A 27811-nucleotide genomic window follows, 5' to 3' on the forward strand; every position below is an offset into this window, starting at 1 on the left:
TTGGAGGATAGGAGGCTTATTTAATGCCGGCGGGCTCAGAGGAGAGTGGTCTCCAAAGGTCTAAGCCCCACACAAACAAAGGGGGCAATTTATATATTTCTACTTCCACATACTTGGCACTTTTGGCACGTGCGTGAAGCGGGGCAGGGAGAAGAACCCGGATTGGTGCGTGGGAAGCAGAGCAGGGAGAAGAACCCGGAAGAGCCCCGGGGCAAGGACTGGGACTCTCTTGCTGGCTTGGTCAGCCATCCTAGGACACAGATTTTCCTTATCATTCCCCCCTTTGATGCCCCTTTAAACACCTAGTTTAGAGGGCATCATTGTGTTTGACTCTGAAGGTTGACAGCAAGGCTTGGGGCGAACACAGACTTAATCATAAACTTAACAGCACACCAGGTAGCAGAAGACCAGGACTGATTGGGGCCAGGAAAACCGTGGTGAAATGCGCTCAGGAGTAGACAGCAGAGGGCCAGTAAAAGTGGGATCTATGACCTTAGGTAGAAGCCTCTGGGGGAAAGTCCAGTCAGGAGGGGCAACAGTGCAGAGTCCGACTCCCAAGATGAGAGAAATCACGCCGATGAGAGCCAGGGACCACGGTGAGCAGATGTCCATCAGTCAGTTGGGTCTCGTCGAAGGTGAAGCTGGAGCGGGTTCGTGAAGTCTGGCTGGACGCTCCACTGGCACAGCTCCTCGTCCAAATGATGAGCTTTCTTCTTTCTTCCAATCTTTGACCCAAACTGAGTCCCCTGTCTGGAAGAAGTGTACCTGAGACCCTAAGGAGATTGGGGCCCTCTCAAAGGTGTACTTTTATAGGGTGGCCCCCAGGGCCTGAAGCTGCTCCTTTATCCCTTTATCTCCAACCTGGTGCAAGTTTCCTGGAAAGTTTCCCAAGCACTGGGGAAGCTGTCCATATGTTAATTAGAAACCTGATGTCCCGGGCGTGCAGCGAGCACGCAGGAGAGCTAGGGGTAGCAGATCTGGCCATGAAAGTTAGTCTCCTGACAAAACTTTGCTAAGGTTCCCTTGAGGGTGCAATTCACTCACTCTACTGTTCAGAGACCCCGTCTCCTCTTGCCTTGGTTCGATCGGAGCCTAGTGTGTCCAGTGGGCTCAAAGGTTATCTGGGCCCTTAAACTTAGAGAGTACGTCTCGGCCCAGGAGAGGGATGAGGCAATCAGGCAGATAAAGGAATTCACGTCGGACCCTGTGGCCCCCGAGTTCGCACTGGCGAGCCTGGCAAAAGGGCTGTTGTATCACCCACGTCCTGGTGACCCCAAGGATGGTCGCAGTCCTTTTGCTGAGAGGGGCCCCTGGGGAGGTGACAACAGAGTGCTTGGCCCCAGTATCAACCATAAAATTCACTGGTTGGCCCCCCACCTTCATTCTGACTGTGGGCTCATGGGGGCCAAGGAGGAAAGAGCCTGGTCCCCCTCAGTCTGAGTCCATTCCCAAAAGGCCTATGAGGTCCTCCTCTCGGGGTTCTTCCTCATAGCGGCTGGGCATTCATTTTTCCAGTGCCCTTTCTCTCTACAATAGGCACATTGATCCCTTGCCAAGGGGGTTCTGGGCTTCCCTCCTTTCGGTGGTTGGGGTCTCCCCGTCTTTGTGTTGTCCTTTTCTTTCAGGGCGGCGGCAAAGAGGCTGACTTTCTTTTTCATCTTTTTGTCGGCTTCCCGTTCGGCTGCGACCTCCCTGTTCATGTAGACCTTATTGACAATCTCTATTAGTTAGGTGATTTCATCCCAGCAAAACGCTCTAGTTTCTGAAGTTTTTTTCTGATGTTTGGGGTGGCCTGAGCCACAAAGGAGGTGTTTACCATCCGTTGGCTTTCCTGTGCCTCGGGGTCAACTGGAGTGTATATCCTGTGTTCATGGGTTTCTCAGCTCCTACCCGGATTCCCCAGATGTGGGCCTGTCCCTCAGTTGTGGTGAAGTCCCATGCTGGGCGCTCTTCGGGTGCGGCTATATTAGCCCAGGCAGCAGGGTTGAAGACTCCCGCTGGTGCGTGTTCTTCCAGGTACTGCCATGCATCTTTCATTATTCTCCTCCTTTCCTCTGTGTTAAACAGGGTGAGGAGTAACTGTTGGCAGTCTTCCCAGGTTTGCCAATGAGTCTGGAAGAGGGATTCTATGAGGTCTACCGTGGCCTGTGGTTTCTCAGAGTAGGATGGGGTGTTATGTACACGTGAGACTTGTCACTGGTTCTCCTGTTACAACTCACCATCATTGGGACATCCAATGTCCCTTCTGAAGGCCACCTGACATCAAAGGTGGGCCATTCCAATTCACATAGGGTTCTCAACTTGCCGGGGTTCATCCTGACTCCATAGTCTCTCGAAAACCCTTTTCCCTGAACTTTGGGGCTGGTGAGTAGTGTGGAGTCTCCAGGTGAAGTTGAGAGATTTGTTCGAGATCTGTACAATGTCTGCCACAAATGCAGGTCCATTGTCACTATGGATTTTTAATGGCAGGCCGAAACAGGGCACCATCTCCTGCAAGAGGACTTTAGCTACTTCCCAGCTTTGCTCCGTCCTGCTCGGGAGGGCTTTGACCCACCCAGAGTATGTGCATACTATTACTAGGAGATATTTGAACCCCCTGCTCGGCTGCACATCTGTGAAGTCTACCTCTAGATCTTCGAAGGGGGTTGCTCCCATCCTCTGGACACCCGGCAGGGACTGTGGTGCAGACCGAGCATTGTTTTTAGCACATGTTATATACATCGTTCACTCATTGCTCAGCATAGTACCGGCAGCTGACTGATGTAGTAGTGCTTCTTGAGAAGGGCCTCTAATGCAGTTTTTCCCAGATGAGTGAGTGGGTGGTGTTCCTTGACTAGTTGCCCTCCAGTTGCTGTTGGAACAAAGATGTACCCATCTGGCATCACCCACCAACCCTTTTCAGTCAGGGTGGCTCCCTCAGCCATGGCCCATTCCTTTTCCTTTTTAGTGTAACTGGGAGGAGGGACTTCTTCCGGGAGTGTCAGAGACATGGTGAGGGAAGGGGCTCTGTCTGTGTCCTCACTGGCTGCAGTCTTGGCTGCCTTATCTGCCAGACAATTTCCCCACACTATGGGGTCAACTCCTTTCTGGTGTCCCTTACAGTGCAGGATTGCTACTTCCTTTGGAAACCAGATGGCTTCAAGGAGACTCAGTATCTCCTCCTTGTTCTTGATAGATTTTCCTGCTGCGGCTAGGAGGCCCCTTTCCTTGTAGATGGCTCCATGTATACGTACAGTAGCAAAGGCGTACCGGGAGTCAGTATAGATGTTGACTCGCTTGCCCTCACTGAGGGTGAGGGGTCGGACTAAGGCATATAATTCAGCCCGTTGAGCTGACCATCCAGCTGGTAATGCCTTAGCTTCTAGGACTTCAGTGGTTGTGGTTACTGCATAACCCTCTTTCCAGGCACCCTCTTGTAGGTAACTGCTGTCATTGCTGAACAGCGTGAGCTCTGGATTCTTTATGGTTTGATCCCGCAGATCTGGATGGCTCGTGTAGATTTCATCAGTCACCTCGGAGCAGTCATGGTCTGATTCCCCCTCTTCTGTGGGGAGAAAGGTTGCTGGTTTAATGTCCTTACTGTTTCAAGGGTGACCTGCAGGTTTTTGCAGAGGCGCCCTTGGTATTGCGCTAGCCGAGAGTGGGGAAGAAAACGGTGTCCCTATGTGTTCAGGAGGAACACAGCTGCATGAGGGACCTTGACATTAAGTTCTTGCCCCAGGGTAGGTTTGTCTGCCTCCTTGATGAGTAGGATTGTGACTGCCAGCGCCCTGAGGCACAGTGGCCATCTGGCTGCCACGGGACCCAGCTTCTTTGACAGGTAAGCCACTGGCCGTTGCCAGAATCCAACAGTCTGGGTGAGTACCCCGAGTGCTATTTTTTCCTTTTCAGTCCAGGCAGGGGGTTCTCGATCTGGTCTTCCTAAGAGATCATAAAGGGGTCTTGCTATTGCCGAGAACCCAGGGATACAGATGCGGCAGAATCCTGCGTGTGGATTCCGGTAAGGAAAAGGGTCATCATCTCCCTGCCACAGCCCGCCCCAGACAAAAAGGGGGCCTACGAGAATTCCTGGGGGCCCCCAGGAATTCTCCCCCAGGGAGATGATGACCCCTTTCCTCTCCAGCCCTAGTTCTCTCTTCCCTTGGGCGAGGAGGAAACCAAGGTATCGGACCTGTTGTTGGCAGATTTGTGCCTTCTTCCATGAGGCTCGGTATCCCGAGTCTGACAGGTTTTGTTTCTTTTCTGAGCCACTTAGGTGCCCCTGGGGGTTGATTTTTAAACACACAGCTTCTGGGATAACACACAGCTTCTGGGATATTCCCCCCATCCCGGGGGTTGCTTTTTCAAACACACAGCTTCTGGGATAGTACCCCCATCCCACCCATTTTGATTCAGTGGGTTTGCATAGGAGGGATAGTATTACACCCAGTGCTCATCACAACACGTGCCCTCCCTAATACCCATCACCTGGCTACCCCATCCCCCAAATAGTTGCCTTTTTAACAAGGTCCTCCCAGGTGACTCTTACAAAGGAGGTTTGGAAACAATGTCTAAGCTTTGCTGTTCAGAGGGCAGCCAGTGGACCAGCAGGATCTGTATGGCCTGGAGTGTCTTGTTTAAATCGCCAATGTCAGCCCTACCCCAGACAGACAACTGGAATCTGCCTTTGAACAGTATAGTGGCTTGGCTTTTGATCTGACCTCTTCTCTGTTTTCATTTTAGTACGGTTCCTCCCCCTGACTTCCTTGCCCCAGTCCTCTCCAGAAGAGCCAGTGTCCCTTGCCTCTCCCTACCTAAAACCTGTCCCATCCCTGGGGGATGCTCGCCCCAACCTCCCACCACCCAGAGATGACAGGGAAAGGTGCTCTGTGAAGCTAAAGAACCTAAACAGCTGGAGATCTTGCCTTGTTAGAGAAGGCCAACTTGACTCCCAGGTCCTCCGACCTCTGCAAATTCCAGACCCCCAGGCCTGTCTCATGATCTCAATTTTGGTTGCTCCGCTTTGTCTCCATCAAGTGTTCTGAAGCATTTCACACACGACCGGGCTTAGGCAATTTGGCCAGACCTTCTTGAAATTTTTGATCATGGTCTCTAGAACCGTAGGTTTACTCTGTCCTGACCGCATGATGTCCCCGTGTGTGGTGGCACAGAGTCCTGAGGAAGGGGGGGCCGTGCCTCCTGAGATGAGGAGACCAATCAGATGCCCGTCCGGCCGTGTCCTGAAGAAGCTTAGGTGAGGCTTAGCCTTAGCGGTCTCAGCATTGTGACTTATAGTCAGAAACTATTCCGATGCCGCCATAGACCGTATGCCGTTCACCATGGAACCGCAGATGGGCCCACTCAGACTCCACAGGCTTCTGGGGACTTAAGGGTGCCCGCTGCGGAGTCACAGAATCAGTCCGCTTGAGTAAGCCAAGTCGGACAGTGCATTCATTCACACATTCACAATCCAGAAGTTATTACATTCCCTCCCTGGGAATCCCTACCTGTGAGACCTCTAAGAGGTCTCTGGGAGGTGATCAGGCTCCCCTTCCACCCCAGTGGGGGTGGGCCTGTCTGGGTCCTGGGGCCCCAGGCCTTACCGGAATCCGACATCGGGACCAGGTCCTCACCTGCCAAGTCTCCTCAAGTCCGGTGGGAACAGCGGAGCGGGGCCAGCCCGAGGCGACCGGGGTCGGAGATTGCTGAAAATGAGCCAGGGCGCGCCTTCTCTGTTACAATCCCTCGTTCTGTCACCACCCTGCCGTTGCCCCCAAACCGGGGGCAACAATGGGCCAGCGCGGTTGTGTTTCCTGGTCAGGGAACCAAATGTTAGGGAACCTGGACTAGATGGCCCGATGGAAGAACCAAGCAGCGCTCGGAGATCTTGGAGGATAAGAGGTTTATTTAACGCCAGCAGGCTCAGAGGAGTCTCCAAAGGTCTGAGCCCCAAGCACAAACAAAGGGGGTAATTTATACACTTCTACTTCTGCATACTTGGCACTTTTGGCACATGCGCGAAGCAGGGCAGGGAGAAGAACCCAATCGGTGTGAGTGGGAAGCAGAGTGGGGACAAGAACCCAGAAGAGTCCCGGGGCAAGGACTGGGACTCTCCCACCGGCTCGGTTGGCCATCTTAGAACACAGATTTTCCTTATCAGGACAAGAGCAGTGAACCAGAGGATTCTCCACAAGGCCAGTAGGAACAGAGTAGGACCTCCGACCCACCCAGTGGCAAGAAGTGTCACCCATGCAAGCATTCCAAGTGCTAGTTACACAGGGCACTGGGGCCCGCCATCCAGAATCAATCACATGGGAGCCACGGAATCAACAGAAATACAAGGCACCCAGGCCCCATGTCATTCAGGATCCTCATCCTTGCAAGGGATGGATCTTAACCCAAACTGACTCAAGCGCACACATTGGTCCATGTAACAAAAAGCACAGATTCTGGAAAGCATGGCTGGGCCCAGATGCTCAAATGAGGGCATCATTTCTTTGTGTTTCCAACTAATGGTTCTGTTCTCTCTAATCTTAGATTGTGCACCACCCCCATGTCCGATGTGGTAGCAAAAGCTCCCCCCAGCAGTTTGAAGCTTGGGTTTCACAACCTTAGTGAGGCCAACAGAGAATGCCTCTTTTCCAATAGTTAAGCCAAAGTTCTGGGATTGGGGTGATTAGCTTGGTTTGGGTCATGAGTCCATTCCTAAGCCAATTTCCATACAGAGGGCAACAAGAATGGAGAGATGTTAAGTCTGCAAAGGAAACTCCTTGTAGCTTTTCTGAATTTTCTGGGACTGCCTAAAATCCAAAACCCAAAGGCAGAGAAACAGGAAAAGAAAAAGCAGTGAGATTAGCCAGTTTCCTGCAACATTGTTAATGAAGGCCACAATAGCACTGTTTGATACGAAATGGAATTTGGCACCGGAAAAAATTCAGTTAGCAAATAACAGGGATCACTCATGTCCTGCTAAGTGCCAGGCATTGTTCTAAGGACTTTACATACTTTAAAAATTCTTCTTTACTCCTAAATACTTCAGTGAGCATTTCCTAAAAACAAGGACATCCTCTCACGTAAGCAAAGCACAATTTCCAAAATTAAAAATTTAACAAAGTTATAACACTGTTACCTAATCTCCGGAACTGAATCAGATTTAGCACTACGACTGGTAAAAACAACCTGGGATCCCACATTGCATTACATGTCACGTCTCTCTCTTCTCTTTTAATCTGGAATGTTCCTGGATCTTTGTCTGTCTTTCATGACCCTTGCCTTTTTTATTAAGATTTTATTTATTTATTCGAGAGTGAGCGAAGAGAGAGAGCACACATGAGCGGGGGGGGAGGGGCAGAGGGAGAAGCAGACTCTGCACTGAGCAGGGAGCCTCGATGCGAGGCTCGATCCCAGGACCCGGAGATCATGACCTGGGCTGAAGTCAGACTCTTACCCGACTGAGCCACCCAGTTGCCCTGACACACACCTTCTTGAAGAGTACAGGGAAGTTAATGCCGAGATGTCAAGAAGGTAAGTAACCTCATTAAGAGGAGAAAAAAAGTAGTGAACATTGAGATTTGAATCCAGGTGATGAGGCTCCATGGTTTATACTCCTAACCACTAATTTGTGCTGCCTCTCAAAAGGGCTGCTATCAGGCCATCTTTTCTCTGAACTAGAATGGGTTGAGATGACACCATTTTCAGTACGTGAGAAAGAAGTCCCCTGCTTACATGCCAGGCATGTGCGTTGCGTGCATTATCCTACTTAACCCTCACAATAACCCTTTGATGTTGTCCTGCCATCACATCTACTCCAGGGCTAATGCCCAGGCTACATAAACACAGAGGAGAGGACTGGAGTCCAGCTCAGGCCTGACTGACCTCACAACCTAAATACCTAAGCACTGTGTGCTCTTGGCTTCTGCCACACATTCTCTGCTGCTTTGCATCCAGGAAGAGGACAGCTCTTTGGTTTTCATAATCACTGGTTTACATCGTCCTAGGAGTTTCTTAATGCTGGCCTTTGGCCTTCACAATATATTGAAATCAACTGATCTTCTCTTGCAGAGGAACCTACGTAGGCCCGGCTGGGGAACCTGCCTGGTGAGGAAGGTTACAGAAACCGTCTGGGGCTGGAAGAGCCACTGGTGTCCCAGAAAGAGCACTGGGCGTCCAACTTGCCATCAAGACAAAGAGGAAAACTGGAAACCGCAGACACAAGGTCAAGTCAACATGAGCAAGAGTCAGGCAGAAAACAGAGTGGAGGAAGGCCCAAGAGCAGGGTAGAACAAAGAGGCCCAAGAACACCGCCACCACGGGCTGAAGAGCTGCAGCCCACTGTGACCTCTTGCTAATCGGTTTCCTAGGTGTCTGTCCAACTAGAAGGTACAGGGTAGAAGCATAAGAATTCCACCAAAAGTGATCATAGAAAACAGAGTCATAGAAAAGAGAACCACCCACCCCCTACGTAAAGTAAAAGAGCCTGTCTACTGATTCTCCCTTAAACTATACATTGTCCTACAATAGCTTGCATTCATTTTCCTGGAGAGCACACTTGTCCCACAAGAAGAGAATGGCTCAAGGGGCCCCATCCAAACTCCTTGCCTCTTATGTTCACAGCATCCACATCTCATCTCTTCAACTGGATTCATCAGAAACATTTGCTTCTGCAAATAAAGACTGAGGTCATGACTGAGCAGAGAAAACGCTGGATCTTTCTCAAACCGGTTCATGGAGTCCCAGACTTAGTCTTTTCCCCCCGCCACCCAGACTTCATCTTCTTCATTAGTGACCTTCTCAAAGAATATGATGTGGAGTTGACTTTTGAACATAGAGCATGAATGTTCTCATGTCGACAATCCATTTCTGGACACTCAAAATATTTTAAAAATAGTGTAAGTTACAAGTGTACTGTGCTTTAGAGGGTGTGATAAAATTTAAATCTAAACCTATATGAAGGTTTGGTTGTATATGAAGTTGGTGTATAAATATATTGGCATGTGGGTATTCTTCTAGCCTCAGAAGGATTGATTAGGCATTTCCATTAGTGAATACACTGAGAGCATTTAAAATAACATTTGATCTACAAGCAACTTCTTGGGGAAATGGGTATTGAATAAAAGAAGAAACACCTATAGCTGCAAGAAAAATATTTAATGATTTGCTTACTATCATCACTGATTTCCTTAAAGTCCTTAAAAATCATGTTTAATATTAACCAACAAAATTATCATACAATGGCCACGAAATGAGCATTACTTCTTTTAAGACACATGCATGAGGAAATTTTTAATTTCCAAGTTAGTGACAGCACTGGCATTTTTAGAACTTCTACTCTTATGAAGTCACATGCTACTCCATGAGGATATTGATTATTTCTATCAGAAAGGAAAAGGTAAGACACTTGGAAGACTAAGGTAAAGATGCAAACATGTTGCTGACTTTGCTGTATTTTACCCTTGATCTGTCCTTGAATTTGAATCCATAGAAAATGTAAGCTTGCAACCACCTGGGGCAGGAAAAGTTTTGTTGGTGCTTTGAGATGAAGTCTGAGGAGGTCCTACACCAGGAAGAAAATTCCAGCCTGAATGCTTGGGATTTCTCTTCATGTCGTTGCTTCTAACACCCCTTAGGAAAAGCAAATGGCCTCTCACTCACAAACCAGACCTGTGGGCAAACACTGGGGCTCTGTCACAGCTCGTGTGTCAGACAGCTGTGTGCAGGCAGTGAGAGAAAGGGGCTGGTGCAGGAACCACAAAGCAGGACACAGGCTGATGAACTCTAAAATAATTAGGCTTTTCTATTGGTATGCGTTAGACAAGTATGTAAGTAGTACATCGTGACCATGATTTTATGGATATTATTGCTTAAGATGAGACTAAGGAAGGAATTTTTTTTTTTTAAGATTTTATTTATTTATTTGACAGAGAGAGACACAGCGAGAGAGGGAACACAAGCAGGGGGAGTGGGAAAGGGAGAAGCAGGCCTCTCGCGGAGCAGGGAGCCCGATGCGGGGCTCGATCCCGGGACCCTGGGATCATGACTGGAGCCGAAGGCAGATGCTTAATGACTGAGCCACCCAGGCGCCCCAGGAAGGTATTTAAATGAAAGAACAGAGTTGTGTAATTAATTGTATCTTGGACTGCAGGTACATAGAAGTGGATTCACCATCACGCTTAGATCATAACCCATTCTCAGCACAGCTTATGGGTCAGTCAACCTCCTGAGAGCTTTTCTGTAATCTGAAACTGGCCCCTAAAAGCATGGAGGCCAGAGAGAGACCAAACAAAGAGGCAAGCCACTGCAGGTTGGGAGGTGGCAGCTTTAATAAGCAAGGGAACTTAGAGAGGAGGCTTGTCTTGGGCACCAGCATGGTGAGTGGATCCCCACACCATCCACCGCATCTTAAAAGTTTAGATAGAGGCCTTAACTAGGGTCAGTCATATACACCATGCAGGTGTTCTTAACACGGCATCACCATCTCCAGGATCTGTCCTTGGAACAGCTTCTGGGAATGGGAAAGACAGGGGCAGGGGTGAAGAGCCTCCAAGTGCCCAGGTCCAGCTCTCAGGGCAACTAACGGTCCCATCTTTTCCATGACCTTCCCCAACACTGGTTTATATGTGGTCCACTCTAGTCAATTTTGGGAGGGGGGATTTTTTTTTTTATTGTTTTTGGGTTTTGTTGTGTTTTTGCCATTCAGTGGTTTCCAGTTTATACACAATCTTGCACAACCATCACCGAAATCACTTTTAGAACGTCTTCATGACCCTCAAGGATCCCTGTACCCATTAGCAGATACTCTCTCCTGCCTCCCCAACATCCCCAGCCCTAGGCAACCACTAATCCACTTTCTGTCTCTACAGCTGTGCCTACTCAGGAGGTCCCCTCTAAGTGCAATCATACAATATGTGACGTTTTGTGACCAAACTCTTTTACTTAACATAATGTTTTCAAGACTCATCTGTGTTGTAGCATGTACCAGGACTTCATTTCTTCCTGTCACTGAACCACATTCCATCTTACAGATCGACCCCATTCCATGCGGCCATTCATCAGGTGATCGCCATCTGCGTTGTTTCCACTGTTGACTATTATGAATAATGTTGCTGTGAACATTCATGGCCAAGTTAGTGTGTGGACTCATGTTCTCCTTACTCAGGGGTATACCCGGAGGAGTGGAATTGCAGGGTTATTTGGTAGTTCCTTGTTGCATCTTTTGAGGGGCCACAAACTTTTCCACAGCAACTGTGCTCTTTTGCATGCCCGCCAGTGGGACACGAGGCTTCTCATTTCTCCACATCCTCACCGACACTTATTGGTCAGGTTGACACAGAATTGACCGTCACAGTGTCTTTGCAGTAAACATGGAGGGGTGTTGGCGGGGCCTGCCTTCTACACTGAGGGACAGACAGAACAGCGTCCGTGGGACAACGATGGAGTTTTTGAGTCATCTTCAGGTCCGGACTCACTTCCTAGAGGTTCTGCTCAAATGAGGTAGTCGAGGCAACACATTAAGGTATTCCTCAAAAACCTTCAGTATCTGAGATGCCTGGGTGGTTCAGTCAGTTAAGCAGCTGCCACTTGGTTTTGGCTCAGGTCATGGTCCCATGGGTGGTGAGACTGACCCCAAGCTGGGCTCCATGCTCAGCAGGGAGTCGGCTTGAAGAGTAGCTCCCTCTGCCCCTCCCCCCATTCACAGTCTCTCTCCTCTCTCTCTCTCTCTCTCAAATAAATAAATAAATCTTAAAAAAAAAACCTTTCAATATTCTGTGCTAGCAGCTTCCTCAAAAGCTGATTTTATCCCAATCTATGCCTAATCCACACCGTTAAACCCCCAAAATTAAGGCACAGATTGTCCAAATTCTTAGTTCCACCCCAACTCCAGTTATGAAATCAGTTGAATGCATGACTAAAACTAAGAGATAAAAATAATAATAAATGAATAAATAACACTAAGAGAAACAGCTTCTAGAAGCAGCTCTTGAAATGTTTCATTTTCTTAAGGGACAAGGTTATTACCTGATATAATTCAATGAAAGGTAAGACTACTATGGGAACCGTGTGTAATTTGCCTGAAAATCAAGAGATAGCATTAGGTTTCTCTACTGAAGATCCATGAGAAGAGTTTAGTGTTTGTCTTTTACATTCTAATTTAGAGTGGATTTCTAGTCCTCTAACTGGATGTACCAACCCTTGGATCACAGTTAGGCCCTTTGCTCTGGGCCTGCTCTCCAGGTACCTGTGTCAGCAAGAGACCCCTAGGCAGGTAAGAGCAGTGACACTTGTGAAGGAGAATAATTTACCAGAAAGCCTTCTATGGGAAATGAAATCAGTGTCTTGAAGAGGTGTCTTCACGTCCATGTTCACTGTGACGTTATTCACGTAGTCAGGCTATGGAAACAACCTAGGTGTCTGTTGATGGATGAATGGATAAAGAAGATGGAATATTATTCAGCTATAACAAAAGAAGGACATCCTGCTATTTGTGACAACAGAGACCGACCTGGAAGACATCATTATTTTTTAAGATTTTATTTTATTTATTTGAGAGAGAGAGAGCACAAGAGGGGGCAGGGTGAGAGGGAGAAGCAGACTCCCCGCTGAGCAGGGAGCCCGATGCGGAACTCGATCCCGGGACTCTGGGATCATGATCTGAGCCGAAGGCAGTTACCTAACCAACGGAGCCACCCAGGCGCCCCCGGAAGACGTCATATTAAATGAAATAAGCCAGACAGAGAAAGACAAATGTATGATCCCACTCATAGGTAGATTCTTTAAAAAAAAAAAAAAAAAGATTGAATGTACAGAAACACAGGATAGAATGGTTGCTTGGTTGCCAGGGACTGGGGGATGGCAGAAGTGAGGAGGTGCTGGTCAAAGGGCACAAACTTTCAGTTATAAGATGATTATGTTCTGAGGCTGTAATGTACAGTGTGGTAATTATGGTTAACAATACTGGATTGTATACCTGAAGTTTGCTAAAAGAGTAGATCGTAAGTGTTCTCACCACAAAGGAAAAGGTAACTGTATGAGGTGATGAGTCTGTGAATTAACTTGATTGTGGCAATCATTTCACAATGTACTTGTGTATCAAGTCATCGCATTGTATACTTTAAATAGATACAGTTTTATTTGTCAAATTTACTTCAATAAAGCTGGAAAGGGAAGGAAAAGAAAATCCCCTTTGGGCCTTCCAGATGTGAATTACACATGGTCCAGAGTAGAAGCTTCTCAGAAAGCAGATGAGAGGTTTCATGGGGATTTGGGATGGGGTGAGGCATGGATTACCAAGGGTACCATGAAAATTCTGGAGTTATTTGATTGAGGTGACAGTTCCCCTGACTTATGCTAAAACTCATCAAATTTAAACATGCACATTTAAATATTTATGGTTCATACTACATCACTTATACCTCAATAAACGTACAAGGTTTCTGAGGGGAAAAACAAATGTAAAAATCTCACAGACCTCTTTTCAAACAAGATGGGCTATCTGCGCTTGAGGCACTGCCCCAATCTTGACTTGCTGTCAAAGCCTGCTTGAAGTGAGTGATATCTGAGGACAGCCAAGAAGGGACTACTAACCATCGATTTGCTCATGTTCTGATCAGCAAATTAAAACATCTGGAACACATAAGCCTAGTGCCTCATCAAAATGTCCTCAGTTAGCCATAATTTCTCACAATGTTCTCAATTATTTTTCAATCAGGGTCTAATATAAAAAATGGCCATGTGAAATCCATGTAAATATTCTTTCTTGCAAAAAAGAAAATGAAACAAGGAAAGAAGAAGGCAATCTGTGGTAGAGAGCGTAATGGTTCCCCAGAGATGTCCACATCCTAAGCCCTGGAACCTGTGAATATAATAGGTCACATGGCAAAAGAACTAAGGTTGCAAGTGGCTTTAAGATTATTAATCATCTGACCTCAAAACAGGGAGATCGTTTTGATTATCCAATAATCCCATTACCAATGGGTAAACCAATGTAATCCCAAGGGCCCTTAAAAGTGGAGGAGGGAGACAGAGGGTGATGTGAGCCAAAGAGAAAGGCATAGAATGATGCAATGCTCTTAGCTGTGAAGACAGGAGCAGTGGCCACAAGCCAAGGAGCGTAGGCACCCTCTCAACCTGGTGGCTCTTCCCTGGAGCTGCCAGAGGGAACACAACCCACCAACACCTGGACTTGGGCACAGTAAGACCCATTTCAGACCTCTGACCTCCAGAACTGGAAGATACTAAATTTGTGTTTTCAGCCACTAAATGTGTGGTAACTTACTACAACAGCCATAGAAAACTACTATAAATGCCTTCGGGTGAGGTAAAATAGCACTGGCTTCATTTATGCCCATTCCCTTAACAATTTTTTTTTTAAGATTTTATTTATTTTTTGACAGAGAGACAGCGAGAGAGGGAACACAAGCAGGGGGAGTGGGAGAGGGAGAAGCAGGCTTCCCGCCTTAACAAATATTGAGAAGTTTCCATGGGCAAAGAATTTTGTTGGGAACAGGGTACACACACATGAAATGAAATTTGTGCCCGGTGCCCTTGAATGTGTAAGAGCCAACGGGCAGATACTGACTGGAAAAAGAGCAATGAGAGGTGGGACCCAGAATGGGACGAAGAATCAGGGATGCTCAGTCCTCTTTGGCCAAGAAGACTGCAGGCCCCGCCCTTCTCCTCCATCTACAAGGTGCCATATTTGGCGGCCCAGACTTGGGTGAGGGTTTGGTTCCTCTCTTCCCTGCTAGCTCAGTGAAATGGAAGCTACTTCTCTCACGCGCATGTGGGGCGAGGTTTCAAACCCCGTCCTGCGGTTATAAATGTGCAGAGCATTAGCGAGCCTCAGCCAAAGCTATAAACTTCAACCGGCCACAAGAGTGTGCACGTGGGATGACTGCAATTTTTTCCTGCCAAACCAGAATTAGCCGGTATAGGAATGAACGAGCGTGGAGATTTGAAATTGCACCAATTGGAAGAAAGCCCAGGTTAGGTTCGGGCACCTCCAAACGTACCCTTTTTAAAGCCACACGGACTGAGGCCTGGAGCTCGAAGCTCCACGAAACGCTCACCTGGCCTGGCAGCGAGCGGCGGAGAGGAGCCCGGGCGCCGCGCACCGAGCGCACAGAGGCGGCAGGAGAGCCGAGCCGCAGCCACCGGCATCTCCATCCAGGATGCTGGGCGACATTGCAACAGCTCTCTACGCCCAGCCGCTCAGGGGGCTCCGAGGCAAGCAGCAAGTTCGGGGATCGGGGCCCGGAGCCGAGTGAGGCCGAAGCCCCGCGCAGCGCGCGAGCGGTGAGTCTCCCGAGGCCCTGCGGCCCCGGAGGCACCCTGGACCGCGGGTGGCCGCTGCTCTCCGGGGACCTCGGCGAGGCGCGGCGCAGGCCGGAGGCAGGGCCGGGAAGGCTGCCGGGCGGTGGCGGGCAGGGCCGCCCCGAGGCGCGGGGGTCGCCAGCTGCGGGCGAGGCCACCGCGGGGCGGGCGGGGAACCTCGGGCCAGGGCGGAGCGTGGGGACGCGCGCCTCGCTCCCCCGGCGGCACCCCGGCCGGGCCGCGCTCCCGCCTCCGCGAGTCCAGTTTGAAACTCGAACCACGCAGTGGCGGAGCGGAGAGGGGGAGACCAGGGGCTGCGGTTAGGGGACGTTCGGGGGTGCGGAAGCCTCCCCGCGCAGGCGGCCGGGACTGCGCTCGGCCCGCTTCCCCGCGGAGCTGGCGGGTTTCGAGTCCGCCGGAGACGCGGGTGCGCGGGATGGGGCTCTCGGGGTGCCGGGGAAGCGGGCAGAACGCGGAGCCCGGCAGTGGGGCGCGCGCAAGCCCAGGGCATGCAGGTGCTGGTTCCCCCGCACCTCCCGGGGGGAGGAAAGGGAAACTAACGGGGGCGAGGGACGCGGGGCGGCCATTACCCGGCCAGAGGCCGCCAAGGCCATTGGCGAGGTTTTAAAGAAACTGAATTCTGCTTACCAATTAAGTCGTTTTCTTTCCGCGGGAAAGTTGATTCAGGCTAATTAGCAAGGATGAGTGAGGATTATTATTGAGAATTAGAAAGATTCCTTTTCGCCTTGTCTGGCGTGTGTGTGTGTGTGTGTGTGTGTGTGTGGAGAGAGAGAGAGAGAGAGAGAGAGAGAGAGAGAGAGAGATGGGGGGAGGGTGGATAAAGTAGGCTTTGGAATCCCTCAGGCCTGGCTCCACTCCCTGCTAGTTTGACCTCCAAGCTTCACTGTCCTCATTCGACAATAGCCTCAGCTTCCTCGTCTGTGAAATGGGACATTAATGCCAACTGGACAGGATAGGTGTGGAGAAGCCACTCATCACAGCCCCGGACCCATAGAAGGCATTTGTATGTTTAGTTCTCCCCGGTACAGCGTGAACCCAGGGGAAGTTTCCGATTCCCCTGCGCTGGCCTCTCCGCACTCCCTAAGCTCCCCAACCATCGCGGCTCTAACCTCTTCAGCCTGTTGGGCTCAAGTGCGCCCCCTAAGGCCCAAGATTGCCTTGCACACCAGGTCTAGAGGGCGAAAAGAACCCACGGCCCAGTTGGAGGCGGACGCACCACTCCCCTGCGTCTTACGAAGAACCAGTGACCTTCCTACTCTGTCCACCTTTCGGGAAGGTTGTAATTTTAGTTTTAACCGGGCGCTTTCCCCTTTGCTTGTCATTTATAAAGAACTCACCGCATGCCGACATAATCATAGTAGCCAAATTAAAAGTGAATGACTTGTTTATAAAACTTACTCTGGGAACAGAGCTGTGGAATATTAATTTAGTTTTAATCTCTGATACACTCCAGCTGGCTCTAAATTATTTTCGCCTCAAACTGGTAGCACATAAATATGTGGCTGGCCTCCACCTCATAGCTTTCAGGGATTGCTTCATTTCCCTCCATTTATGGTGGTTCTTCCACCATTTATGAACCCACATTTGGGGCAAATGGAAGGTTGACTGTTGGTCCCATAAACTTCCCATCGTTTTCCTTCACCTTCTTCTGTGCAAGGCCCTAATGTTATACGCTGAGCTTCCAGCAGGCCAGCCTCGAATGGGTTCCCTCTTACATATTGATCTTAGAGGAAGCCCCACACTCAGTGCCTCCATCTACCCTCAGTGTACCCCATGCGTGTTAATATTCTACATTTGTGTCAGGATGTGGAGAAAGTGAGAAAGCTTGAAGGCCATGTGGTGGAGAAAGACAGCCTGGGGACAGGATGGTCCGGAACCGTCACTGGTTCACTTGCGTGCTCGCTCTCTCTCTCTCTCTGCTCATGCTGTGTAGACTAGGATTTTAATACTCAAATGGTTATTTTGTATCTTATGGTTATGTAAATGCTAAAAGCAAACTTGGGGGTGGAGGGGTAGAAATTCATTTTTCTGTTGTCTTTTGTTTGTTTTAGTTGACCTGATTGGGCAGTAAGTTAACTGTGATTAGTCAAAACGTGAATTGCTTATAGAGAGATTCAGGTTTGAAATGCAGATGGCTCTATTAACAGGTGTGTCTTCAGGGACCTCCTGAGGACGCGACAGAACTTCGTTTTAGCCACCCTCACCCTCCACCAGTCTCTGCATTGGCTACTGTACGTTACGCGCACCCTTGCGCCTCTTGGATAAAGCTTGGCAATTAAATGCTATTTGATGTCATTTACTTATGAACAAATAAAATGCAAATGTTGAGAGCAGTTCAGTGACACCTGCATCTCTTAACCCATAAAATAAATAATTCAGTGAGAATATCAAGTTCTTAACATTGCTTAGGAAAATGCTTACTATTTCAATCGTGAGTTGAAAAACTGTAACTTTTTTGATATTATTATTTCACTTTTCCCTTGATGTAAGTGGGCTTTAGGAAAACGCCAAGTTGTGTTGTGTTGTCTTACTAAACGGAGCTGAGCATTATCCCACAGATTTAATATGCATGATGTTATTACATCAAGTGCCTTCCTTAATGCCCATCACCCAATTGCACTAGGTATTATATGCAACTGATGAATCACTAAATTCAATCTCTGAAACTAATAAAAAAATTTTTAATTTAAAATAATAAAAATAAAATAAAATGATGTTATTATTACTCATATAGGCCAGTCACTCCCCTGATTCTTCGCTTTCTGGCTTCTTGGAATTCTGCATACAAGAAGCAGAGACAGAAGGAAGACAGCCACTGAACACCCTTTCTGATCTCCCTGTAGGTTTATCCTCTGGGCCTTCTGCCAGTGCGGCTCTTTTCTGGGCTTCGAGCTCTGGAAATCAAGGGCTGCCCCATCACTTCCTGTCCCCAGGCAGGCTGTCCTCTTGCTGGGGAAGAGCAAGGTAGTGGCAGGCTAGACTTACTCTGGGAAGTGGCTCTTGAATCATCTTCCTTCTTTTTTACAAGTCAGCCACTCATCTACCAGAGGCAAAAAGCTGATCCAGATGATGTTTAAAAGATAGAGGGAGTTTTATTTTGTTATTATAAAGTTAATACGTATTTGTTACGATTTTTTTTATGAACAAGGTAGATTAAAAGGAGGAAAACTACTTTAAGACCATCATCCAAAGAATAATCTCCCTTACAATTTTTGTTTCACTTCCATCTTGGAGTGAATGGATACCTATTTTTAACAAAAACAATGAAGGGATGATTGCACACATCTAATTTTGTAGCACTCCCGTGCATAATTCACACCTTCTTTCCATGTGTTCAAACAACCTTGTACAATGATTGACTGATTGAACACATACTCTACTGTTGGAGATTAGAGATGTTTACAGGGGTGGAGGGTTCTCACCGTGTCAAGGTTTCACTACTATATTTAGCTGAATCTTGAAGGAAGAGCAGGAGGGTAGAAGGAGAGAAGTGTGTTCCCAAAAAAAGAAGAAGAGAAGGTCATGCCCCAAAGCTTAAGACACTGTGCCAAGGTCAAGGAGCTGTAAGTGCTTTAGCAGGGCTGGAGCACAGGGACCAGGGGGGCAGATAATCTGTGGAGAACCTGGCAGTGGCAAAGGGGAGTTTGGGCTTGATCCTAAAGATATCTTGACAGTGTGGATAAATCACATGGCAAGATAGCATTTTATCCCTCCCAAATGACTGCAGAACAGGGAGGTGGAAAAGGACCCAGGCAGAGAGGAGCGACATGGGCGGGAGGTGTAGTGGTTGAGAACTGGATGGCTCTTTAGGACATAAAACCATTTAAAAGATAAAAATAATAACAAGGACAAGGTATGAGAGAAGGGGAAAGTCAGGATGAGCCCCAGGACAGATCCATTAAACTGCTCTTCCACTGGCATCCTTGGGTTCCAGGTGCCCATTTCTTCCCAACAAATTCGTAGCCAGAACCAATGGCACAGTCCAGGGATCAGCCAGCTTTTCCTATGAAGGGTCAGAGAGTAAGCATTTTAAGTTTCATGGACCACATAGCCTTTAAAAAAGGTAAAAACAATTCTTAGCTCGGGGGGGTACAGAAAGAGGCTGTGGGCACTGTGCAGTCCACCACAATCCGCTTCTCTGCCCATCCCCCAACCTGTCCACACCAAAACACTTCTGAGAAAAACCCCACCATTGGAGGGGTCCTCATGTATTTGGGATTATTTTTTAGACTTCCTTCCTCCATTGCAACAACATGATTTTCAGTAACAACCATGTAGTGGGTTCATAAAAATCAGTATTTTCTTGTTTTTTCTTCTGTTTTAAAATAATTAATTGAAAAAAGAACAGATTTCTATTTTGAAGACATTATTCCAATTGCATAAAACATTGCCTGTATTAACTGCACACTTCACTTTCCAAACAAAATGTTTTCACCTCACGGTCTTGCACTGTTTCGCTGTTTTACATTTTAAACAAAATAAAATCTCCAGGTAGGCATACAGAGTGACAGAAGGGAAGAAGTCAAGTTCTGGTTCTTCGTCTCTACAGTAACTGTGCTGTTCTTCCATCTCGAACGTCCCGCTGAAGGTGGGGACCTGTGACACCCTGGGGGCTGTGGACCAGATTGTGCCACAGAGACCTCCAATAATTCTCAACTCCTGGGAACTTACTCTCAAAGCACATGTGTGTTGCTGGGGCCTCATGGGTGTCGGGGTCAAGTGTAGAACTGGGAGTTCTCTGCAATAACTCCCACGGATAATACAGTGTTTATGAGAGGGTAAGTGATAGCACCACGCTGGTTTGAAGCTTACAGATAGAAATTAAAACATCATTGTCTGCAACTTAGAGCAGCAAAAGATTTTTTCAGAAGAAGAGTATTTTATCAGTGACGTTGTCTAGATTTGCTGGCACATAGTGATCATAATAAAAAGCAGACCAACTTGTAGTCGTTTGTTGCTTTAACGTTCTCTTCCGCTGATGATGCTCGGGCTCCCAGCGCTCTGTCCTTGGTGCTGCACTCCTGTGGCTCTGTGGTGCTGTCTTGCAGGGCTCAGCTCCACCTTCAGAACTGCCTGGCAATCATTTCCACTCGTTGTGGGCAACAGTCTCTTCCATTTTCCTGAATGTTGAGGGCCCTTCATAACCACCACCCTCTTCGTTCTCAGCCAGTGACCTCACTTCCTACTTCATCCAAGAATTAGACCATCGGGTGTAACTTCTCATCCCACTCCTTGGCATCATCATCTCCATGCACCTTCTGCTTTGCTCCTCCTGATCAAGACCAATCTTCCTGTCCCACCACCTCCAGGATTACTGTCTCTGTCTCTGTCTGTCCTTCTTTTACTCCTTATCCTCAGTTCTTATACGTGTACTTAATTCTCATCCTAAGAAATAAAAATGAAACCAGAGTCCTCGCCTGACCTGGCATCACCACCCCCCTCCAGCTCCATCCAGCCCCCAAGCCTCTTTTTTGTGGTCTTGTGTATCAGACCTGAGTATCACCATTATTAGAAAGCTCTAGCTCCCATTGTAAAAAAATAAATAAATAAATAAATTGGCCTTCTAGTTTACCAGTCTCTTGGGAGTTGGGTTCATATGAGTTGGTCTTCTGAGGCAAATCCACTCTGCTGTACTGAACAGCTCAATGCTTGGACCCACAAAATGAGGACCAGGTGCTCTGTAAAGAGCTCTACCAAGGCAAAGCTACCCCAAAAGACTGTTTAGAGCCAACTGTCTTCCCTCTGTGACATCTTTGTTGTCACCTGTCAGTATCCATCTCAATAACGGACACAAGGCATGGGCTTTGGAGTCAGGAATAGCTGGGTTTGATTCCTTAGGCTCCTGGGCAGCCATACTTCCCAGCCATGAGAACTTGGGAAAGGCACTTCTTTCTTTGAGTCTATTTCCATTTCTTTAAAATGTGAATAATAATACTCATATATAGGATGACTGTAGAGATGAAACAGGTTTCACAAAAGCACTTGGCAGTAAAAGAGTCAGGAGTGTTCCCAAATCTGCATGATGACAAGATGATTCTGAAGGCCAGTTTGGTTATGATGGGGAGGTAGAGCTGTCCAAAGAAGAGAAAGCTACTTTTGGTTTGACATTCAAGGAAATTATTTGTCACGTGTATTTCAGAAAATCTTGGAAAATGTATACAAGTCATGAAGATATTGGATATGATTTTGAAGATGACCCCAAAGATAAGAAGACACTTAAGCCCCACCCAAACATTGACAGTGGATGGGCTTGGATGGTGGTTCTTTCCTCCTTCTTTGTGCACATCCTCATCATGGGCTCCCAGATGGCCCTGGGAGTCCTCAACGTGGAATGGCTTGAGGAATTCCATCAGAGCCGCGGCCTGACTGCATGGGTCAGCTCCCTCAGCATGGGCATCACCTTGATTGTGGGTATGTTTGCATGTGACCTGTTGTAAAACTGAATTATTATAAGTTGACAATTCCCCTGCTCTAAGTAAGGTTTTATATTGTTGAAACAGATACTAGATATTAATGATGGTACTATTTTTTTTATCATGGTACAATATATGTAAGAGCAAATTTACCATTTTAACCATTTTTAGGTATACAGTTCATTGCCACTGAGTGCATTCATCTCCACCATCCAGAACCTTTTCATCATCCCAAACTGAAACTCTGCACCCATGAAATAACTCTCCGTTCCCACCTCCCCTTCGCCCCTGACCACTACCACTCTATCTTCAGTCTCTATGAAAGTACCTCATATAAATGCAATCATACAATATGTGTCCTTTTGTGTGGTATTACTATTTGAATATTATAAAAAATTTGGAGTGTCTTAAAAATTGATCATTTAAAAAAACTCTCTTTTGCCCCAAACTCTGTTTTCTTGACTGCTCTAATTCATTATACATCATTATCATTACAGATCTGTTTATTTAATATTTGTGAATATTTGTAAAAGATAAAAATATTAGAGAAAACACCACAAAAAGGCAAGTAACAATCTTATTTCAGAGTTCCAGTGATTTAATTTGAAATACTGATCATATGCTGTTGAAAAATCTATTAAACTGCTTTTAGAAAAGTTACTGATATAGCAGCAGGAAGGAATAATAATGTATTTTCTAGTTAAACCTAACCACACACCAATCTGTGAAAGTAGTTCTCATGCAGTTGGAAATGCCAAGCTAGAAAGTTATCATAAACATAACATGGTCTATGTTTTTCCTTTTGGGAACTAAACAATTTTTACTGTCAACTAATATTTAATAAGCATCTATTATACACCAGGTGTTTTCCCTCACATTATGTCTTGAAAGTAAAAGCCATACTTTTACATCGAATTTTTTTTACATTTATTTTTATTTATTATTTTAGAGAGAGCGCACGCACAAGCAGGGGGTGGGGGAGGGGCAGAGAGAATCTTAAGCAGGCTCCACGCCCAGCACAGAGCCCCACTCAGGGCTGGATCTCAGAACCCTGAAATCATGACCTGAGCCAAAACCAAGAGTCCAGCGCCTAACTGGCTGAGCCAAACAGGCACCCCTACATCAAATTTTTTTTAAATTTCAAGTATTCAGGAAATTACACTGGAAACATAAATTGCCTCAAATCTTTTTCCAGTTCTGTGAGAATTTGAGTATGACAGGCATCTGTACGTTTGATGGGAGTCTCCCTTTTCAATGATTTCCACATTGGCAGTTAACTCCTTGAATCCAATTCCAAGATTTGTTGATCTTGGCTGGCATTCAGTCAATGTTATTTTGGATAATACAAACAACATTCATAATGGTGGTGGCACTAATGATCGAAAATAAGGACAAAGTATTATTTCTCAAGATGTGTGTGGAGTATGTGTGTTTATCAAAGGGAATTAATAGTAATCGGTTTTAAAATTACATAAGGACACCACTGCGTGTGTGAGGGAACTGCTGGTAAATCATCTTCCCTGCAACATTTAACAACTGACTCCTTCAACCCTACATTGGCCTTGTTAAAACTAGGATATCATAGTTAAAACACAGGAAGGTTTACTTCAGCGTAGGCAATGTGCTAGTTTTATGGTGGATGTGATTCAACCTTCTCAATAAGTCAGTGAAGGAAAACTGTGCTTCTAGAATACCTAACATCCAGGGTTTTTACCTTTTTTTTAAAGATTGATTCATTTATTTGAGAGAATGAGCAAGAGAGAGCAGAGCACAAGTCAGGGGAGGGGCGGAGGGAGAGGGAGGAGCCGACTCCAGGACTCTGTGAACACCACCCAAGCCGGAAGCCAGACGCTTAACCAACTGAATCACCCAGGCATCCGATTTTTACCTTTTTAAAAACAAATCTTTAAGGGGAGCCTGGCTGGTTCAGTCCATGGATCATGCAACTCTTGATCTTGGGGTTATGAGTTTAAGCCCCACATGGGGTATAGGGATTACTTACAAATAAAATCTTAAAAAAAAAATCTTTAAGGGGTAGAACGAAATACTTACAGATTCAATCTAGGAAGTATGTGTCTACCACAAAAAAGACTCAGCGAAAGGCCAGGATAGGAAATGTCCCATTACTTTCCAAATCATCCAGTGAGGTTGTCTTAGGTGTTATTTTGTGTCTCACAAGCTCTACAAAAATAAGCAGTGGGAAGCAGTCCTGAAATTATTGGCAATGATTTTTGAATATGACCCCCAAAATAAGAATACCTAACTCATAGCAATGGTGAAATGTGATTGTCCTCTTTAATTTATTTGTTTTTAAGATTTTATTTATTTTATTATTTGAGAGAGAGAGAATGAGAGACAGAGAGCACGAGAGGGAAGAGGGTCAGAGGGAGAAGCCGACTCCCTGCTGAGCAGGGAGCCCGATGTGGGACTCGATCCCGGGACTCCAGGATCATTTACTGAGCCGAAGGCAGTCGCTTAACCAACTGAGCCACCCAGGCGCCCGTGTCCTCTTTAATTTAGTTGGGAGGTAACTATACATTCAGAATTCTGTTTCAGAGTCCATGAATCCCAGACAGTGTCATTTCAGCTTGTAGGCTAACCTTTCAACAGGAAAGGCACCTGCTAGATAAATATCTTGTGTCTTGGGAATCATAACACAGCAAGGCTCATAGTTATATAAATAAAAGGTCTTTTATCTTATCGTGACCCTAAATTGCTGTTCATTATCTTAAGCTGCCTGATACAGGGCGGCTGCAGGTCTGTTGGGTGTTTTCCAAGCCAGAAGGCTGCAAGAACAGCTCTCCTTTATTTGCCACTTACCATATGCCATGTTATGTACACAGTCTCATTTAGATCCTGCAACAACACTAGCACCAGGGAGAACTCTGTCTGTCTGCGGAAGAGGATGCAATGCTCACAGAGTTTAAGTAACTTATTGGAGGTTGAACAGCCAATAAGCATGAGAGAGGCTTCCAAGCTGGTCCACTGGACTCAAAATTGTGTCTACTGTACCATACTGCCTGCCACTACCTCAGATGAGAACTGAAAATATGTGTGAAGTGAATAAATAGAAATTGTTCTCATTTTCCAATCATTGTGAGTCTATTTGGGTTTTCTCTTTTAAATTAAAAAAAAAAAAATCCGTGAATTACGTTACAGAGTGGAAAGCCATCCCTCTCTTGGGCAGTGGCTTGCATGTAGGAAACTCAATAATTTCATTCTTTGCTAGCATGGACTTTGCCAGTTACCTGCCAAAGGTCCCAATTTTTAACAAAACATAATCGCCTCAGTCGTATTTACGGCAGCCTTGGTGACAGCCCTCGGAAAAATTCTTGGTGGAAGCTACGTTAGGGGAATCTGCGGGCTGCAAAAGGTCACTGTCTTGCTAAGTAGAGTTAGAACAGTGGTTGACAATCCTGGGTACACATCAGATCCACCTGGGGAGCTTTTAAAAACCCTGTTGCTCATGCTGCACCTAGACCATCAAATCAAAATCTCTTGGGATGAGATCCGAGCATCAGGATTTTTTTTTTTTTAAGCTCCTAAGTGACTCCAGTGCTCAGCCAAGGCAGTGAGTCATTGATTTAGAGGCTCTGAACTCCTTATTGCAGTGAAGAGTTAGCCCAGGAGGCCAGGAGTTCAGCGAACCTTCTTTCATCCTTGACTGTGTGCCAAGGTCGCCTCAGATAGTTTCTCTCCTCACCTGAGCTTTTGTGAACCAATGAGATGCGGCAACCGGCAAGAAATTATTACTCCTTTATTATGTGGGAAATGGGCCAGAGTCAGATCCCTTCTGCAGAGGAGAAAGTGTGCGTCTCATCCCAGAACACTGAATTCCTCCACAAAAGTGGGAATCATATCGGCAGACAACTGTCCCTCCTTCACCTCCTTCACCCCTTGTCCTTAGACCATGTGGGGAGTTCGTTTCATTTTGGCGAAACGCGAACTTGGTGTCAGAGATGCCAGCTGAACATCAGCAATGATGAGAAAATGGAGCGGAATCAGAACGCTTGGGTCCGACTTCTTTATTTTGACCTATCCGTGTTTTGTGGCCATGGAGGGGTCACAGCATTTCCCCGGCTGGCTTTGCCCACCTGCGAGTCGTAAAGGACGGCAGCTCTACCACGTGAGAGATGATGAACTGAAAAGCCAGACACTGTTATCAACTTACCTTCCTATCAGTAAAGCAATTCATCCTTTCTCTTTGATATACAACGTCCCTCCAGACAGGAATATCTGCTTCTTCGTGGGAAATCCACCTCCCTCCTTTCTCCCCAATTGTTTCCTGAATGCGGTGTTTCCGAAATATACAGTATCACAGAAACACTTGCTTCTGGGCCCTTTTTGTTACATGGAAAACATGATCATGCTCCTGAACTGCGATCTGGTGACCTGTCATAGCTTAAAGGGCCAATTAACAGCGGACCGATGAGTCGTGCCTTTTTCTCTTTTTTTATCCACTCATCCGAGATTCGATTAGTGAAGTGACTATGGGTTTAGGAAAATAAAAATCTTTGCGGGGTGCCCGGGTGGCTCAGTTGGTTAAGTATCTGACTCTTTTTTTTTTTTTAAGATTTTATTTATTTATTTGAGAGAGAGAGAGAGAGAGCATGAGAGGGGGGAGGATCAGAGGGAGAAGCAGACTCCCCGCTGAGCAGGTAGTCCGATGTGGGACTCGATCCCGGGACTCCAGGATCATGACCTGAGCCGAAGGCAGTCGCTTAACCAACTGAGCCACCCAGGTGCCCAAGTATCTGACTCTTGATTTGGGCTCAGGTCATGATCTCAGGGTCCTGGGATTGAGCCCAGCCTCAGGCTCCAGGCTCAGCAGGGAGTCTGCTTGAGAGTCTCTCTCTCTCTCTCTGCCCCTCCCCGCACTCACACACATGCCCTCTCTCTATATCAAATAAATAAATCAATCTTTTTAAAAAAATATTTGTGGGACACCTAGGTGACTCAGTCAGTTAAGTGTCTGCCTTCAGCTCACGTCATGATCTCAGGGTCCTGGGATCGAGCCCCGCATCAGGCTCCCTGCTCGGCGGGGAGTCTGCTTCTCCCTCTCCCACTCCCCCCGCTTATGCTCTCTCTCTCTCTTTCTCTCTGACAAATAAATACATAAAATCTTTAAAATAAATAAATAAAAGAAAAATAAATAAATATTTGTGAAGAAATCAAAGACACATCTTCAACTTACGGTTTCAGAATTTCAGTTGCCCCCAATAATTCCCTCAGATGTTTATATCAATGTGTTTGGTTTGTGTATTATTTATATCATGTGCTTATTTTATAATATATAACAGTATATTTATGTAAAATATATTTACTATATTGTCTATTCTAAGAGGTTTATCTGCTGAGTTCTTTTCTGTAATGCACCAGGGTTAAATTAATAAATCATTAACTTCATAACTTTTAGGATTAGGCCCGCTCACATTCATTAGACAAGGAAGAAAGTTCATTAGCAAACTGTACATCCAAATATGTACATGAATATAGTTAGAACTTTAAAGGAAATTTTAATTTCAGTTTGAACTAAAAGGGGAAGCTCCTTAGAGTTTAACAGATTTTTAACCTGAAATAGTCTCACCAGAATATAGGGTTTCATAACTATGAAAAGTAACAATGATCAAAAATAAGATGATTTTTAAAATGTGCCATCTTACTGAATATTGACGACAGCCTCCTACTGTACTGCTAAATACAGATTGCTTTTTGCACAGGAAATCAGGAATCACAAGGCAAGCATTAAGCTTCTCTGACATCAGAAGTTACCACAGGGGTGCCTGGGTGGCTCAGCTGGTTCAGCATCCCGCTCTTGATCTCAGCTCAGGTCTTAATCTCAGGGTGGTCCCCGCATTGGGCTCCATGCTGGACATGGAGCCTACTAATAAAAATAAAGAATGAATGAATGAATGCATGCAAGAATAAATAAATAAATAAATAAATAAATAATCAGGAAGAAAACAAAGAGGTTTGACAAAAACCAGAGCGTCATAGGAAAGTTAAGTAACCAGGATGTATGTCATATGACACTATGTTGCTGTGAGCATGGCACCCGCTGCAGACCGGAGCGTATTCCTGAATCTCCA

General features: G+C 46.4%; 2 protein-coding genes and 1 long non-coding RNA gene across 3 annotated transcripts in view; 2 read left to right on the plus strand and 1 right to left on the minus strand.

Moving 5' to 3' along the window:
- Window positions 1–12594, plus strand: part of LOC112837782 (uncharacterized) — a 31691-nt gene extending 19097 nt beyond the window's left edge. The window contains exon 3 of the long non-coding RNA XR_003211817.2: window positions 8041–12594. This is a non-coding gene — a long non-coding RNA (uncharacterized lncRNA). The remainder of the gene's footprint in view (window positions 1–8040) is intronic.
- LOC141370090 (uncharacterized) lies at window positions 1–16399 on the minus strand. Its single transcript, XM_073877559.1, has 3 exons — window positions 15937–16399; window positions 5583–5792; window positions 1–3544 (listed from the first exon to the last, which is right to left on the minus strand). Exons 2-3 carry the CDS (start codon window positions 5593–5595, stop codon window positions 2736–2738), a joined length of 822 nt encoding a protein of 273 aa, XP_073733660.1. The 5' UTR covers window positions 5596–5792; window positions 15937–16399; the 3' UTR covers window positions 1–2735.
- The window catches only part of SLC16A14 (solute carrier family 16 member 14), a 27463-nt gene continuing 14331 nt past the window's right edge, over window positions 14680–27811 (plus strand). Inside the window, exons 1-2 of the mRNA XM_025890229.2 lie at window positions 14680–15270; window positions 21449–21720. Of these exons, the coding sequence (XP_025746014.1) occupies window positions 21462–21720 (259 nt within the window). The 5' untranslated portion in view covers window positions 14680–15270; window positions 21449–21461. The remainder of the gene's footprint in view (window positions 15271–21448; window positions 21721–27811) is intronic.

This window comes from Callorhinus ursinus, unplaced genomic scaffold, assembly GCF_003265705.2.
Source record: "Callorhinus ursinus isolate GAN/ISIS: 27379988/994484 unplaced genomic scaffold, GSC_fseal_2.0 scaffold2, whole genome shotgun sequence".
Lineage (NCBI taxonomy): Eukaryota > Metazoa > Chordata > Mammalia > Carnivora > Otariidae > Callorhinus > Callorhinus ursinus.